Below are 14,737 nucleotides of genomic sequence, written 5' to 3' on the forward strand. Positions count from 1 at the left end.
AAAATGTAAAAAATCGAATAAAAATGAATTAATTAAAATATGGTCAGTGCTGGACACTGGCATACGTGCTGCGTAATTTTATAGTCCTTTTATAGTCCTTTTATAGTTCGGTTTAACTATATTTAGAGCAGAACAGTGTGTGAAATTAAAATTCAATTTAAAATACATTAGTTTTTAGTTTACAAGTGTTCTTTTTTTAATTGATTTTTATTGACTAGCTTTTTTGTGTGAAAACACAAAATTCATCATAAATATAATCAAGATATATCATATTTGTATTCTGATCATGTATAATAAAATATTGTTTATTGTTATTATTGTTTTTATTATTATTATTGCTATTTACATTATTCTTATTTATTTATTTATGAACCTATTTTGGATGATTTAATCAAGTAAGGGTTTTATACCACTGACCAAGTGATATAAATAATAATATAGATGCACTGTATGGACAAAAGTGTTATTATTTATATTATTATTTCTTCTAAAATCAAGGGTATTAAAGAAGTTTACCCTGCGTTTGTTGGAGTAACTGCCTCTACTGTCTAGTAGTCCTTATTCTAAAACTAGCCTCTATTAAAACTGCGTTCATTAGTGTAGTTGGCTCAGTAAAATAAAGACGTGTGTGGATGCGGGATGCGGGATGCGGGATGCAGCCACACTAACTTTAAATGTACAGTTTTAACGTACGTCATTCTGTGAAGAGATTAGTTTGTGTAGCTTATCATAGTTTAGTATTAATATTAAGAAAATGTGATTTAATGAGTCAGGTTTAAGGATCCCGGGAGTAGATTTAAAGTTTCGGCCACACCCACCTTATGCAGACCTCCACTTGCAGCCTTCTGTCATATACATGCGTCACACGTCACCTTTTTTTGCCCCTTTTGGCTCAATTGCAATGTGAGCGCAGAGCAAACCAGGCCTGAAATCTGACCTGTGGGTCATTTTCTTGATTGGCCTGGACCACGGGAATTAAACTACAAGGGTAAGCACACCCTAAATGTCTGAGGTTCCTCCAGAATCCTCTCTAATCATCTTCTGAACATCTGCAGCAGATGTTCTGCACCTGATTCTGATTTTACACTTTTGGAGTAGTCATATCGTTCACCCCTTTATTTCCCCTCTGTAGTTAACTAGCACTGTGACAGGGTTGTGACAGGATCCTAATTTCACCGCCACCTCGGTCAACCCATCTAAAGACGTTGTTTCTGTATTTTATGCTAAATAAATTGTGTGTAAGATCATCATCCTCATCATCATCATCATCATCCCTGCCAAGGAGACCTTGACGTCCTTTTAGAATCGGCCTCCCCGCTGCCCTGCTTTCGTCCTTTTGGCAGCGGCGTCCTTCTCTGCGACTCCTTTTGATCGTCCTCCGCACACACCCAGCTCTCAAATCCCGCCGCTGTTACGTAAGAGGCTGAGGCGTTCACTGCTGAGGACGCTCGGCAGCGCCACTTCACAGAGGCTGCTCGTTTCTGAGCTTCGAGTGCTCGATCGACTGTCACGGTTTGTGTTTGCCCAGGGACTGCCGTGACGGGAGATTTCACAGGCCGCGGCAGTGCAGAGTGAGGGGGACGCCCCATCAGATAGACCGCTACACTTGTGCTAAATTGCCACTTGCGGTGAACTGCAGCTGCCGTAATTCTGTCCTCGCCGTTGACGTTCCTTTTTTTTTTGGCTCTTCCTCCTTGAGCATTGGTGCTATCTGTGTTCCTCTGTGGTTCCTTTGATGGTTACCATGGAGAAAAAAAGGGGCTGGGTTTTTGCTTTCCGGCAAAATTGGTGGCGGAAACCATAAAGGGGGGATGTTTAAAGGAATGCTAATAAGCTTTATGCTAAAAAAAAAGGCAAAAAAAAAGAGAGAGAGGGTGAGAGAGAGAGAGAGAGAGAGAGAGAGAGAGAGGGACGGCTAGAGGGAGAGGAGGGAGCGGAAGGAGTGCGGCTGCAAATCAACCAATCCCATGGTGCCTCTCCTTTCACGCCCTATAAAAGTCGACATGACACACTGGCATGTGTTCTCAGGCTGCAGCACTGCCCCTGCTGGAGGAAGCCTGCATATGCTGACGCCACAGGCGGTTAAGTGGAGAGTAGATAGGGACAGAAAAAAGAGAGAGAGAGAGTTTTCCTCGCTGGCAATCACATGTGGTAGTGAGTGAGGCTAGGAGATGACCGGCGGCACAGACACCACTCCTTGAGGGAGTGTCTTCGGCCTTTCCTTTTCCCTCCATTTCCCATTTAATCCATTGAAGTCTGGAGGCTGTTATTTTGCTCTACACTTGAGACTCTACCTCCACAATTTCATTGTTAATGTTATATTTTTTTATAGTGAATTGTGCATCACTGTCAGGTTTGAGCTCATACTCAATGGTCATGTTCCGAACCAGTGATAAAAACGCTGAACTGTAAAGAACTGCACACAGCAGTTAGTAATTCCTCAAGAAGCATATGCCGGCCTTCATCCTCCCAGCACTGCATCAATCAACCCACCCCTTCGTACCTCCCCCTAACACTAGCAATGCTCCCAACACTAGGAGGGTCCTCGGCTCTGCCGCACCGGGTGACAAACGTCTGTGCCGACTAACATTGCTTTAAGAGTGATGAGGGAAGAGAGCGCCATCTACCCACCTGGAGAAAGAGCACGGCCAGTTGTGCTCGCTCTGACTCTGGCCGCTGATGGCAAAGAGGGTAGTGACCATAGTGGTAGCGCATTAGACCGCTGAGTCACTCTGAGCCCCCGCTGTATCGTGTTAAAGGGAAGAGCCTGATGTAGTTTGTGTGTGATTGAGATTTGGAAATCACTAAATTGTGAAAAATCAATTGAATCTGCACTTTTCAAATATTTGTGTTATATTTCTGTGAGAGATAATTAATAGTAATAATTAATAGATAATTAATTGTTTACATGTAAGTAAAATCACCATATTCACAGTATTGGTCTGTCTCTGTACACTCTAAAAATAATGAAATAAATAAATAAATACATACATAAATGAATGAATGAATGTGCTTCAAATGGTTCTTTGGGTCATGTCATAAAAGAACCACTTTCTAGGACTATTTTTTTGTGGGGAGAAAAAAAAATATATATGTATATATCTATCTATCTATCTATATATATATATATATGATTTTACACATTTGGAGTAGTCATATCGTTCACATTTCCCCTCTGTAGTTAACTAGCACTGTGACAGGGTTGTGACAGTATCCTAATTTCACCCCCCACCTCTGTCCCGCCCTCTAGGGTCAACCCATCTAAAGACGTTGTTTCCGTATTTTATGCAAAATAAAACTTTTTAGGACTATTTTTTTGTGGGGATGGAAAAAAAAAAAAAAAAAAAAAAAAAAAAAAATATATATATATATATATATATATATATATATATAATATATGAATATATATATATATAATAGTGTACATTGTTTTTTTAATTTATTTTTAAATTCTATTTTACTGCTCTGATATAAAAGAGTTGTTCTACAGAACAGGTGCAAAACATGTGCTTCCAAAAGTGTTTCCAAAGCTCAAAGCTATTCATTCAAGTGTTCCGGATAATATTATATATAAGAAAATACTAGTTTTTAAAAAGTAGTGTAGTATTTTTAGGCACATGACTATTTTCACATGTCCTTATTAACCAAAATTTGCAGCTAAAATATCACCAAATTAATGTTTTTTTTTAAATATTTTTTCTATTAAAATATATTATTGTATTTATTATATTACTAAAATAAAATATGAAATAATATTCAATAATAATTGACCACCATTTATTCACCACTTGCACCAGGAACAAAAAAGGCCATTTCTGACGCACTTCTACATGGTTGAATCTTTGCTTTTTCATGTTTCTATAGGGTAAAGTTAAGCTCAACTCAACTTGTCACGCAAAATAGATGGGAAACACTGTTGTTAATAACTTCATCTTTTTTTACACTACTAATGGGAATAAGAGTGATAATCAAATTGATTGAAAACCTGACCACACGAAGTACTGTGGCCTTTTTAGGATGAAATTTACCACCCCGTCACACTGTATATAAATATGGCTCCCTAAGAAAAAATGGTTTATATATATAATAATGCTTTTGAGACTGAAGTGGGTAAATAAGTGTTGTGTTTGTGTGTTGGTGTGGTGTATTTGTAAAAATAATTGGATATTGCAATGTGGAAATGGCACTTTCACAATAACGATGGGCTGATGCCGATATCTGGAGGATGTTTAGAGGAGTGTAACATTCACAGTATTTTTGTAAACAGTTACAAATGCAGTACAGGGAATAAAAGGCAGGTTTTAATGCAGTAATTCAGCCCCATCTAAACACTCCGCTCTTCTGGAGTCCAATAAACACATCATCAAATACCAGCTTGAAGTATCAGTCTAAAAACCCACGTTTTAACACTTCCCATCTGTCTATTATTATAGTGTATATTTAATTACTGCTATATTGTAACCTCAGCTGCTTCCACGACAAGTAAAAGAGCTCCAACAAAGGCCAATGAGAATGCTCCTGAGTCTGACTCTCCGGGTTGAGACGAGTGCAGAAGCGTGGCGGATGGCGGATCGGAGCCGCTGCAGCCGGGCTGAGAGCGCAGGCAGAGATCATTACAGTTATTACTGCTCTCTCTCCTCTCTCATTAGCTCAGCCTTCCTCCTCATCTCCTCCTCGCCATCAAAAGCCTGTTTGGGCTGAGGAAGAGAGCGCCACATGTTTGGTATCTGCTGAAATAAAGTGTCTCCTCATCGCCTTCATAATTAGCTCCTAGCTGTCGCATCCTGTTGGCTTGCGCGAGGCAGGGGAAATGGGGGTTTCATGGCCCTGGCGCTCGTGTGGTAGCAACGGGGCAGAAAGAGTGGCGGCGGCGGCAGAGGCGCCGTAAAAGAAAATGCCCACAGGACAACCTTCAAATCTCCCACCCACTGCATAGGAGGATTAGCAGCAAATCCTAGCTGACAAATACTGTGTTTACTGTCTCCACAACAAGCCCTGGGAAAGATCTGCCTGAACTGAGCAAGATGGAGTACAGGCCAGTGAACACCAGAGCAGTCCCTATTATACACCGATCAGGCATAATACTGCATTAACACCACCTGCTGAATATTGCATAGGAGCCCAAAAAAAGCTCTGACCCTTCGAGGTTGAAGATGATAGCAGCAGATTTGAGGTGGGGCCTTCCTGAGCATCACAGAGCCTTAGGTGCCCATGACCCTGGAGCTGGTTCACGGTTGTTCTTTCGGGAACCACTTTTGGAAGGCACTACATACCAGAAAAAGCCCTGCCTGATGTTTTGGGGACAGTTTGTGACTCACTGTTCACTTGCTGCCTAATATGTAGATCCAGTTTTTGACAGGTGCTGTTGAACCAGACAATCAGTGTTCTTCACTTGTCTTCACCTGTCAGTGGTTTTTACATGGTTTTGAGGTTAATAGAGACCAAACAATAAAAATGGACTGTAATAAACTACCTTTTAACATAGATTTTTATATAAAACCTTTAATATAAAAGCCTTTTTGTTTCAGAAAATGGTCCAAAATCATTATTTACATGAATAGAAGATAATAAGATAATCATTTATTAGTCCCACAGTGGAGAAATTCTCAGTGTCACAGCAGAAAAGGGATAGCAAGACACTCAGATGCAAAAACGTAGATAAAGTACACTATGTACACACTATATAAATAATAATAGAAATTAAAAAGCAATAACAATATTATTTACAGATTATTTACAGATTATTTACAGGTAATTGCACATGTGGGGGAAATCTGAAATGAATAAATGAATGTCCCCCTCCCTTTAAGTCATTAAAGTTATTGATATATTGGTTAAAAGATCACAGTTAGAAGACCACAGGTTTGGGTGCTGGTCTTCTCTGTGATCTCTAGACACTTTATGGATTAGTCCAGTTCCACCAGCAGCTCAGATTTACATTAAACAAGGACTTACTACACAGTCAAATCGATTATTTATATAATCATATAATATCTCTTTTTAATTGACATAATTATTATATTATTTATATAATTCCTATAATATATCTTGCTCCAGAAGAAATGAAGAGACCACCCTACATGATCAGTTTCTTTGATTTTACTATTTATGCAGTGTGTTTTAGGGAAATTAACATTTGCCTTGTATTTCATAAACCAGGGACATTTCCCCTAAATTCCAAATACAAATATTGAAATTTAGAGCATTTATTTATTTGCAGAAATGACAACTGCTCAAAAACAACTGCTCAAATAATGCAAAGAAATGATTATTATAATTATAATGTAAAGAAGTTATTATTCAGATTTAAACAGCACAGTACTAATATCTGAACTTTGATATCATTCAGAAATCACTATGGTGAAATAATAACCTCGACTGACCAATCACAGCTCTCATGTCTCGGCCGGCTCTCCACTAGTCTTTCACATTGCTGTTGGGACTTTATACCATTCATAGTCAAAGTGCAAATTCAGCTAACTCAGCTTTGTTTGAATAAAATGTGTGCAAAACACGTAGAGATGCAAATTTTAGGGGAAAAAATAATTCTCTTAATTTTTTACAGAGCTGTATGTATAATTTATATAAATATATGAATTGATTTGATATGTATATTTCAGATGTTGTTTAAAAATCCAAATTATTGGGTTGACTTAATTAGACGTTTTTAAATCATTATTGTAAGAGAGATCATTAAGATTTATTTTTTATTACTGACTGCTAATTCATCAAAAGGTAAATTTTATTTATTTACTTTTTATTTATTTATTTATTTTTGTTTTTTGTTTTTTATTTTGTTTTGTTTTGTTTGTTTTGCCAATATGAATTCCAATATAATTAATTTACATGAAGTTACGAAGTTGTTTTATCTTTTTGTGTTTCGCGTTGGCATTTTTGAGGTATAATATTTGTTTGTTTTTTTTAGAGCGGTTACAAAACACACACACACACACACACGCACACACGCACACACAAACAGACACAGCAGGCCGTTTCCCCCTAATTAGATATATAAGGCATTTGTCATTTGAATGATGATTTGAATCGGAGGACTGCTTCCCCATGCAGGGCCATTCGCAGCACAAAAGGCGTGTCTTTTGTTGGGTTGAGAGGTTAAGGGAGCTCATTTCACGGCACTTTATTTGCTCTGGTCCCAAAGGGATGTCCCTCTGTGAATGCTATCAACTCCACCAGCTGGCACCGGGGCCGCGACAGCACACAGATCTCTGTAAACTGACGTCCCATTCAATCACAATTTAAGACAAATGAGGGGACGGGGGGGTAGGGGGGCGGTTTAGGTTTTTGTTTGTTTGTTAGTTTTGTTTGATTTTGAAGTCGTTTGATAAAATGATGTGAGGATGTTTTGGACGTTTTTATTCACAGTGCTAAATTGTTTTATAGAGAAGATATCGAACTGTCTAATAAATACAAACAAATAAGTAAATAATGTAAGTAAATCCATAAACAATCTATTGTGACTGATGTGTGTGTCTGTGAGAATGTAAAAGATCACCTGGATGAAGACCAGTATTCCCATCCAGTACCTAGTTTATGAAATCATAAAGTAAATCAGCTGAGCTGCTGGTGGAGCTGAACTAATCTCTACAGAGGTTGAAGTTTACAGAGAAGATCAGCACCCAAACCTGTGATCCTCTAACTGTGTTCCTCTAGCCAACATCTCAATAACTTCACTGACCAACAGCACATTTTGACCACTGACTTTGTGTTTATATGGGTTTATTCTAATGTTATATAGAATTAATTATAGGTAGACACTCTCACTGACCACAGACTTTATGTTTATTTGGGTTTATTTTATTTTATATAAAGTTGTACTGGTAGACACTCTCACTAACCACTGACTTTATGTTTATTTGGGTTTATTCTAATGTTATATAGAGTTTTACAGGTAGACACTCTCACTGACCACTGACTTTATGTTTATTTGGGTTTATTCTAATGTTATATAGAGTTTATTACAGGTAGACGCTCTCACTGACCACTGACTTTGTTTATCAGGGTTTATTTTAATGTTATATAGAGTTTTACAGGTAGACACTCTCACTGACCACTGACTTTATGTTTAGTTGTGTTTATTTTATTTTATAAAAAGTTGTACTGGTAGACACTCTCACTGACCACTGACATTTTTCCATTAGGATTTATTCTAATGTTATATAGAGTTTTACAGGTAGACACTTGCTGACCACTGGCTTCAGTCAGTGTGGTAATATACAGTTAATGAATGTATATTTCTGTCTATTTCTAGGTCTAGGTCATGTGACTGTTGGCCCTATCTTGTTTGATGCAGCATATGTGTGTGTGTATATCTGTGTTGTGCAGGTCCACAGACGCTCAGCTGAGAAGCTCAGGAACCTTTGCTGTGCTAACCGTGGCACCTTCATCAAGGTAGGGCAACACCTGGGAGCCCTGGACTACCTCCTGCCTGAAGAATACACCAGTACGCTGAAGGTCCTGCACAGCAGAGCACCTCAGAGCAGCATGAAAGAGATCAAGCAGGTCATCAGGGAAGACCTGGGGAAGGAGGTCAGCAGCTCTTGTCCTGTGTTTACGTGATGTCTGATTTACACAATGTCTCCTTTTTCTTCAGTCTAGTCGCCAAGTCAAACATGCTCGGTGTCTTAAGTTCATTCCTAAATCATCACACACTCGCCCCAAACCACATAGAGGTGTTCAGTAGCCTCTAATACACTCGTCTAAGTGGTTTCTGAATCTGTAGGACGTGTTGTAATGTGTTTGCATGGACAAAATACAGACTTTTACCCATTTATTGATAAATGAATGGCACACAGTATCAGAAAACAGCACAACCACATGCATAATGTCCTTATTAATTAATTAATTAATTAATTTATGTATCTATTTATTTCACCTGAGAGTGCACTAGGCGATTTAACTGTACGTAGTAATTTGTATACCTCTCTATAGCCCTATAAAGTAACACCTCTGTCCGTATATAGCTCTATTATATATATTGTACTCTATATAACTATATAAATATTGTCATTCTTATGGCTCGCCTTCATGTCCTGTATGGTCATTTCTAGGACCCTCTATAGTCATATATAGCAATACCTGGTGCTGTTCTATTATTTACCCTATATAGTGATTTCTATAACCCTCTATAGACCTATATGATTGTCTTTGACCCTTCCTAACCCTAGAAGTGTTGTCTATAGCCTTTATTATAGTCCTAGAAGGGATGCTATAGTCAAATCAAGTCAAATATAGTAGCTATCATTTATCCCTACACAATGTCCTTTATAAAGACCTGTATATTAATATGCATGATCCTTCAGTAGACCGACGTATATGGTTCCTGACACTGTAGGACACGTTGTAATCTATTAACATGGACAAAGTACAGACTTGCATGTGACTTACTTACTTTTATCCATTTATTGATAACAGAACGATGCACAGTCTCGGACCGCTGGCACCTTTATGGTGGTCCCATTAATCTTTGAATTTTAGTTTTTCCTTTACTTGTTTCTCCAGTTTTGTACTGTTTTATTATGTAATGCATTCACCTCTCAAATGTCAGTGCAGACCTCTGGACAGAGCGAGAGAGAGAGATGGCATCTGGTCATATCTCTGTAATCGTCTGGCTGACCTGGAACACCAGGGTTAATGTTATCTGAGGGAAATTGGACGGGGAGCGGAGTGACTGAAGGCCGAGGCTTCCCTTGTCCTCTCCTGTCAGCACTTTTGTTCTTCTTGTCAGAAGTGCTCTGTGAAAGTGCTCTGCCTCAAGAATGTTTTGACAGGCTTTTAAAATTGGGATCATCGGTTTTGGTGGAGGTAATTGTTCTGTTTCGTCGGGGATGACACTTTTGGGTCCCCTGTCAGTTTGCGTGCCGCCGTTTATGTTCATGTCTGCTGGCTTGCTCCTCTGTCATCCTGTTCTTTCGGCTGCTTTACAGCATTAGCTCATATAGCTAATGACCTGTTCTGATGCATAACGGTCAGATTCTGGCTTCACTAGGCGGTATAGACATACACAGCGATGTATATGCCTCTCTATAACCCTATATAGCAATTTATGTGTCCTTATATAACCCCATATAGTAATGCATATGTGCCTCCACCCAGTCCTGTATCAGTCCATGTAGCCTTTTATAGTTATTACTATAATCCATCCTAATAGCCCTTGAATAATAGTCAGTGACCCTCCATAATCATACATAGTAGCGTTTGTAGCCTTCCTTATAGTCCTGTATGGTAATGCCTATGATGTGGTGGCTCAGTGGTTAGAGCCACATGGTTGTAGGTTTGATACCTGCATCACTAAGCTGCCACTGCCACAGCCATAGCCACTGCTGTGGCCTTGGTTTGATTCTCTGTAAAGGGCCACCACCGTTGTTGGGACAGGGGTGATTAGAGCCATGTGCTTCTGGGTTTGATGCCAGCATCACTAAGCTGCCACTGTCGCTGCTGTACCTCAGGTTTAATTTTCTGCCTCCATAATCATATACAGTAACGTCTGTAGCCTTCCTTATAGTCCTGCATGGTAATGCCTATGATGTGATGGCTCAGTGATTAGGGCCACAGGGTTGTAGGTTTGATACCCACATCACTAAGCTGCCACTGCTGTCAGGGACCTCCATCGTTGTTGGCACAGTGGTGATTAGAGCCACATGCTTCTGTTATAGGGGCTGTGGTCACTTAGTGGTTAGAGCCACAGGGTTATGGGTTCGATGCCCACATCACTAAGCTACCACTGCCACAGCCTTAATTTGATTCCCTGTCATGGAATGCCTCTGTTGTAGAGACAGTGGTGACTCAGTGGTTAGAGCCACAGGGTTGTAGGTTTGATACCCACATCACTAAGCTGCCACAGCCACAGCCACTGCTGTGGCCTGGGTTTGATTCCCTGTCAAGGACCACCACTGTTGTTGGGACAGGGGTGATTAGAGCCATGTGCTTGTGGGTTCTATCCCAGCATCACTAAGCTGCCGCTGTCGCTGCTGCACCTCGGGTTTAATTCCCTGTCAGGGAAAGCCTCTGTTGTTGGGGCAGCAACCCTAAGTGATTAGCGTTGCAGGTTTTATATTCGCATCACTATGCTGCCACTGCTGCAGCCTGTTGTTGGGGCAGCGGTGACTCAGTGGTAATAGTCACAGAGTTGTGGGTTCAGTACCTGCATCAAGGGTTCTATTACCTCTCAGGTAACACCTCTGTTGTTGGGGCAGCGGTGGCTCACTGGTAAGAGTCACAGAGTTGTAGGTTCGATACCCACATCGAGGGTTCTATTTCCTTGCAGTGACGCAGTGGTAAAGCGCTTTAGGCCAGTGGATAAGTATAAGTATGAGCGCTGGGTTATTTGATATATATATATATATATATAAAACAAGGTTGTGGGTTCGATACCCGCATCCACTAAGCTGCCACTGTTAGCCCTTGAGCAAGGCCCTTAACCTCTCAGCCTCATCATCATACTGTACTGCAGTTCTTTTCGAATCCACTGTACAGCTCTGCAAAAGGATGCCCATCATATTGCCCACCTATTACATCATACTGCACACCTTCTACCTTGTACTTTTACAATTGTTTTTGGCAGTTATGATGAGGGTCCCAAATCTGACTTCCAGTTCCAGGGAAACGTCCTTGAATGACAGAGCGACACACATTCGGAACCACTGTAATCGCTCACAGAGGTGGTAGCCATTAGAGAGCGCGCTCAGCAGGTAGCCATTAGAGAGTGCACCCAGACTCTTCTGACCTTGAGAGGACAGCAGCTTGTCTGTGGCGCCTCGGCGAGATGATGATCACATCTTTTGCTGTTTTATTATTATAATTATTAGCTCTAATAGATCACTCTGTCCCTGCTCTCATCCCTCCTCCCATCTCTCACACACACACACACACACACACACACACACACACATACACATTCACATACACACTCATGGACCCTCCCTGCCAAGCGACAACATTAGCTCTGGCTGCAGCATTACGTAATCCCAGCCTGGTCGCGACTGGTTTGTGGAGGTTTAGGGGTGTTTTTGTGTGTGTGTGTGTGTGTGTGTGTGTGTGTGTGTGTGTGTGTGTGTGTGTGTGTGGTGAAAGGAAAGGCATTTCAGACGCTGTGTGTCGGCAGTAGGAGATGGACCCGTCACGGCTCGTTGAGCCCAGTGCAGCAGGAGAATAATCCGTCTGTCTCTGTGTCAAAATAAAAGTCCCCCCCTCCCTCCCTTTTCCACCTCTCCTTGCTTTTGTCTCTCTCTTTCTCCCTCAGTCTCGCCGTACCTTGTCTTCCCACTCTGTGGAGTTGTAGATGCAGTGGAGCGATGGCATTAATGTGGTGTAGAGATGAATTTTCTGTCAGCCAGGTCCTTTCATTTTTTTTTTGTTCTCTCCCCAGATCTGTCAGTGCAGATGATTTTTGCGAGGGCTGCCCATATTAAACGGGGCGAGACTATGTTTGGCAGTGTCGAACATGGCCTGCACAGGGGGCAGTGTTGCTGCCAGGCCTTTTAGAGCTACTCTCCCGCGCTCTGGGCTAATCTACAGCATCCCTCTCCTCCCTTCATATTTATTTATGAGCCTTGGCATGGTCGCACGCAAGCCAAAGCTGTTACACACAGCCCTGGATCCATTTAGATAAGGAATTATTGATATCACAGGGATGTTGGGAGGAATAAAGACACTGGTCCAGGCTTAAGGTTGCCTCCTCGCTATCTCACCAATTCACTCTCCTTTAAAGTCTTAAACCAAGGAAATATTATGCTCTCAGATTCTCTATAATTAATAAAGGGAGGCTTCTTCATTCAGTGCACTGGTGGCAGGGGGTGCTGTCTGAGAATGGATATTTTTCTTTTTCCAAAATGTTGAAAAATGTTTATTTATAAAAAAAAAATAAAATTTAAAAATTAAAATAAAAAATATTTGAATGAATTAAATTACATGAAATGATATTATTAATATATATATATATATATATATATATATATATATATATATATATATATATATATATATATATGATAGAGTCCCCACTCCTATATATATATATATATATGTACATATGTATATTTATATCAATTAATTTTATAATTACACTTTAATCAAACTTTAATAATAATAATAATAATAATAATAATAATAATAATAATAATACTATATATATATGTGTGTGATGTAATATTATTTTATTACATACTATTACAAATAAACAGACCAGTGTTGCCTATACTTTGCCATGTTACATTTTAGCCAAACTTTGTTTATTGGCATAGCTCTTATAGCCAAACATAGTGGTTGAGCCTTTGAACCAACCATCTTTTGGGCAAAAGTTTTGGCACCCCACATTTTAGCCAAAGGTAATATTGGATGAGCATTTGAACCAATCATCTATCTATACCACAGCAACACCTTAGCAACCAACACCTATACCGTCGCAAACACCTTAGCAATCACCTAGAAAGAGAAAAGCTCTAAAGCAAATGATTCTGCTAAATGCCGTAAATGTAAATGTAGAAACAGCTTAGCAACCAACAGCCTTACAATTGCAACAACATAGCAACCCCCTGGGATACCGTAACATGAGAACCACTTTAGCTTTAGGAAGTGTACTTTTTTGGATTAAAACGTCATTGATGTTTAGGTTTGAGTGATTCTTCAACTGATATTTAAAAAAATATTTATTAATGTTAACTTAAAATAGGCAAAGTGTTTAGGTGATTAGCTGGACTGCTGCACTGTTCAGTTTACTACAGATGAAAAACGTCAGAGACCAGCACTGGCCCACAGTTCCCATATTGGTGCCTCAGTATTCTACATAACTCTACTGTAATGCATCTTTACATCCATCTTCTATCTTCTATAGGAATATAAAACTACCCTTGTGTTTAGAATAGCTGGTATTCTCAGTACACACCGTATGACCAGGAGCCTAGTTTTAACTTAGATACAGGTTTTGCGTGTCTAATTAAAATGTGCTCATCACATCACTCATGTCGTGGTAAATTTGTCGTGATTGTCAGGTAAAACACACGCCGCCTAACTTTTGCGGTCGGCTTGGCTTTGATGTGTATTTTTAGCTGTTCTTTTGTGACAAGCGTTTTTCATCCCGGAATACAGAACGGCTAATTTGCTGTGTGAAGGAGAATGCAGTGAGGGCTGGACTGATTATATATTTCCGTGTGCATATGGAGCGCGCTGTCTTTCCTTTCAGATTAGAGCAGCAAGAGAGGCAGCGCGGAACAGGCAGACCTTTTTTTGGGTGAAGATTTTTATCACTTCTAAGAGAAAAGCTTTAAAGCAAATGATTCTCCGGAAGCTTCCACGGCTCTACCTGGTCCGTGCAGAGGGAGATGTTCTGTATATTGGTATCACATGATTTGCAACCCTGTTACAAGTGGTTTATTTGCCACAGCTGATTAGGCTGATTTAACTGTATTAATTAAAAGGGATAATTTCTGCATGGCCTCAGACATGGTTATGCAGCACTGTGCAGAGCTATTAGTCCAAGGAAAACTATTTAAATTAGAAATGTTTACGGAGAGTGTGTGTACAAATAAAAGATAGACATATATATATAACATAACAAACCCAAATAAACATAAAGCCAGTGTTTATAGAGAGTGTCTACCTGTAAAACTCTAACATTAGAACTGCCCAAAAAATGCCTCTTACCTACATATATTTAGAGGCCTCAGAATTAAAGATAGATAGATCAGATATACAGTACTAGTATTGGCATCAATATATATTA

General features: G+C 39.7%; 1 protein-coding gene across 2 annotated transcripts in view; it reads left to right on the top strand.

Annotated features, from left to right (window-relative positions):
* The window catches only part of adck1 (aarF domain containing kinase 1), a 223,748-nt gene that overhangs the window by 65,386 nt on the left and 143,625 nt on the right, over positions 1 to 14,737 (top strand). For both annotated transcript variants that reach the window (XM_072689029.1, XM_072689028.1), the window contains exon 4: positions 8,344 to 8,547. In XM_072689029.1, coding sequence (XP_072545130.1) covers positions 8,344 to 8,547 — 204 coding nt within the window. The remainder of the gene's footprint in view (positions 1 to 8,343; positions 8,548 to 14,737) is intronic.

The sequence above is a fragment of the Salminus brasiliensis genome, chromosome 10, assembly GCF_030463535.1.
Source record: "Salminus brasiliensis chromosome 10, fSalBra1.hap2, whole genome shotgun sequence".
In the NCBI taxonomy this organism is placed as follows: Eukaryota; Metazoa; Chordata; class Actinopteri; order Characiformes; family Bryconidae; genus Salminus; species Salminus brasiliensis.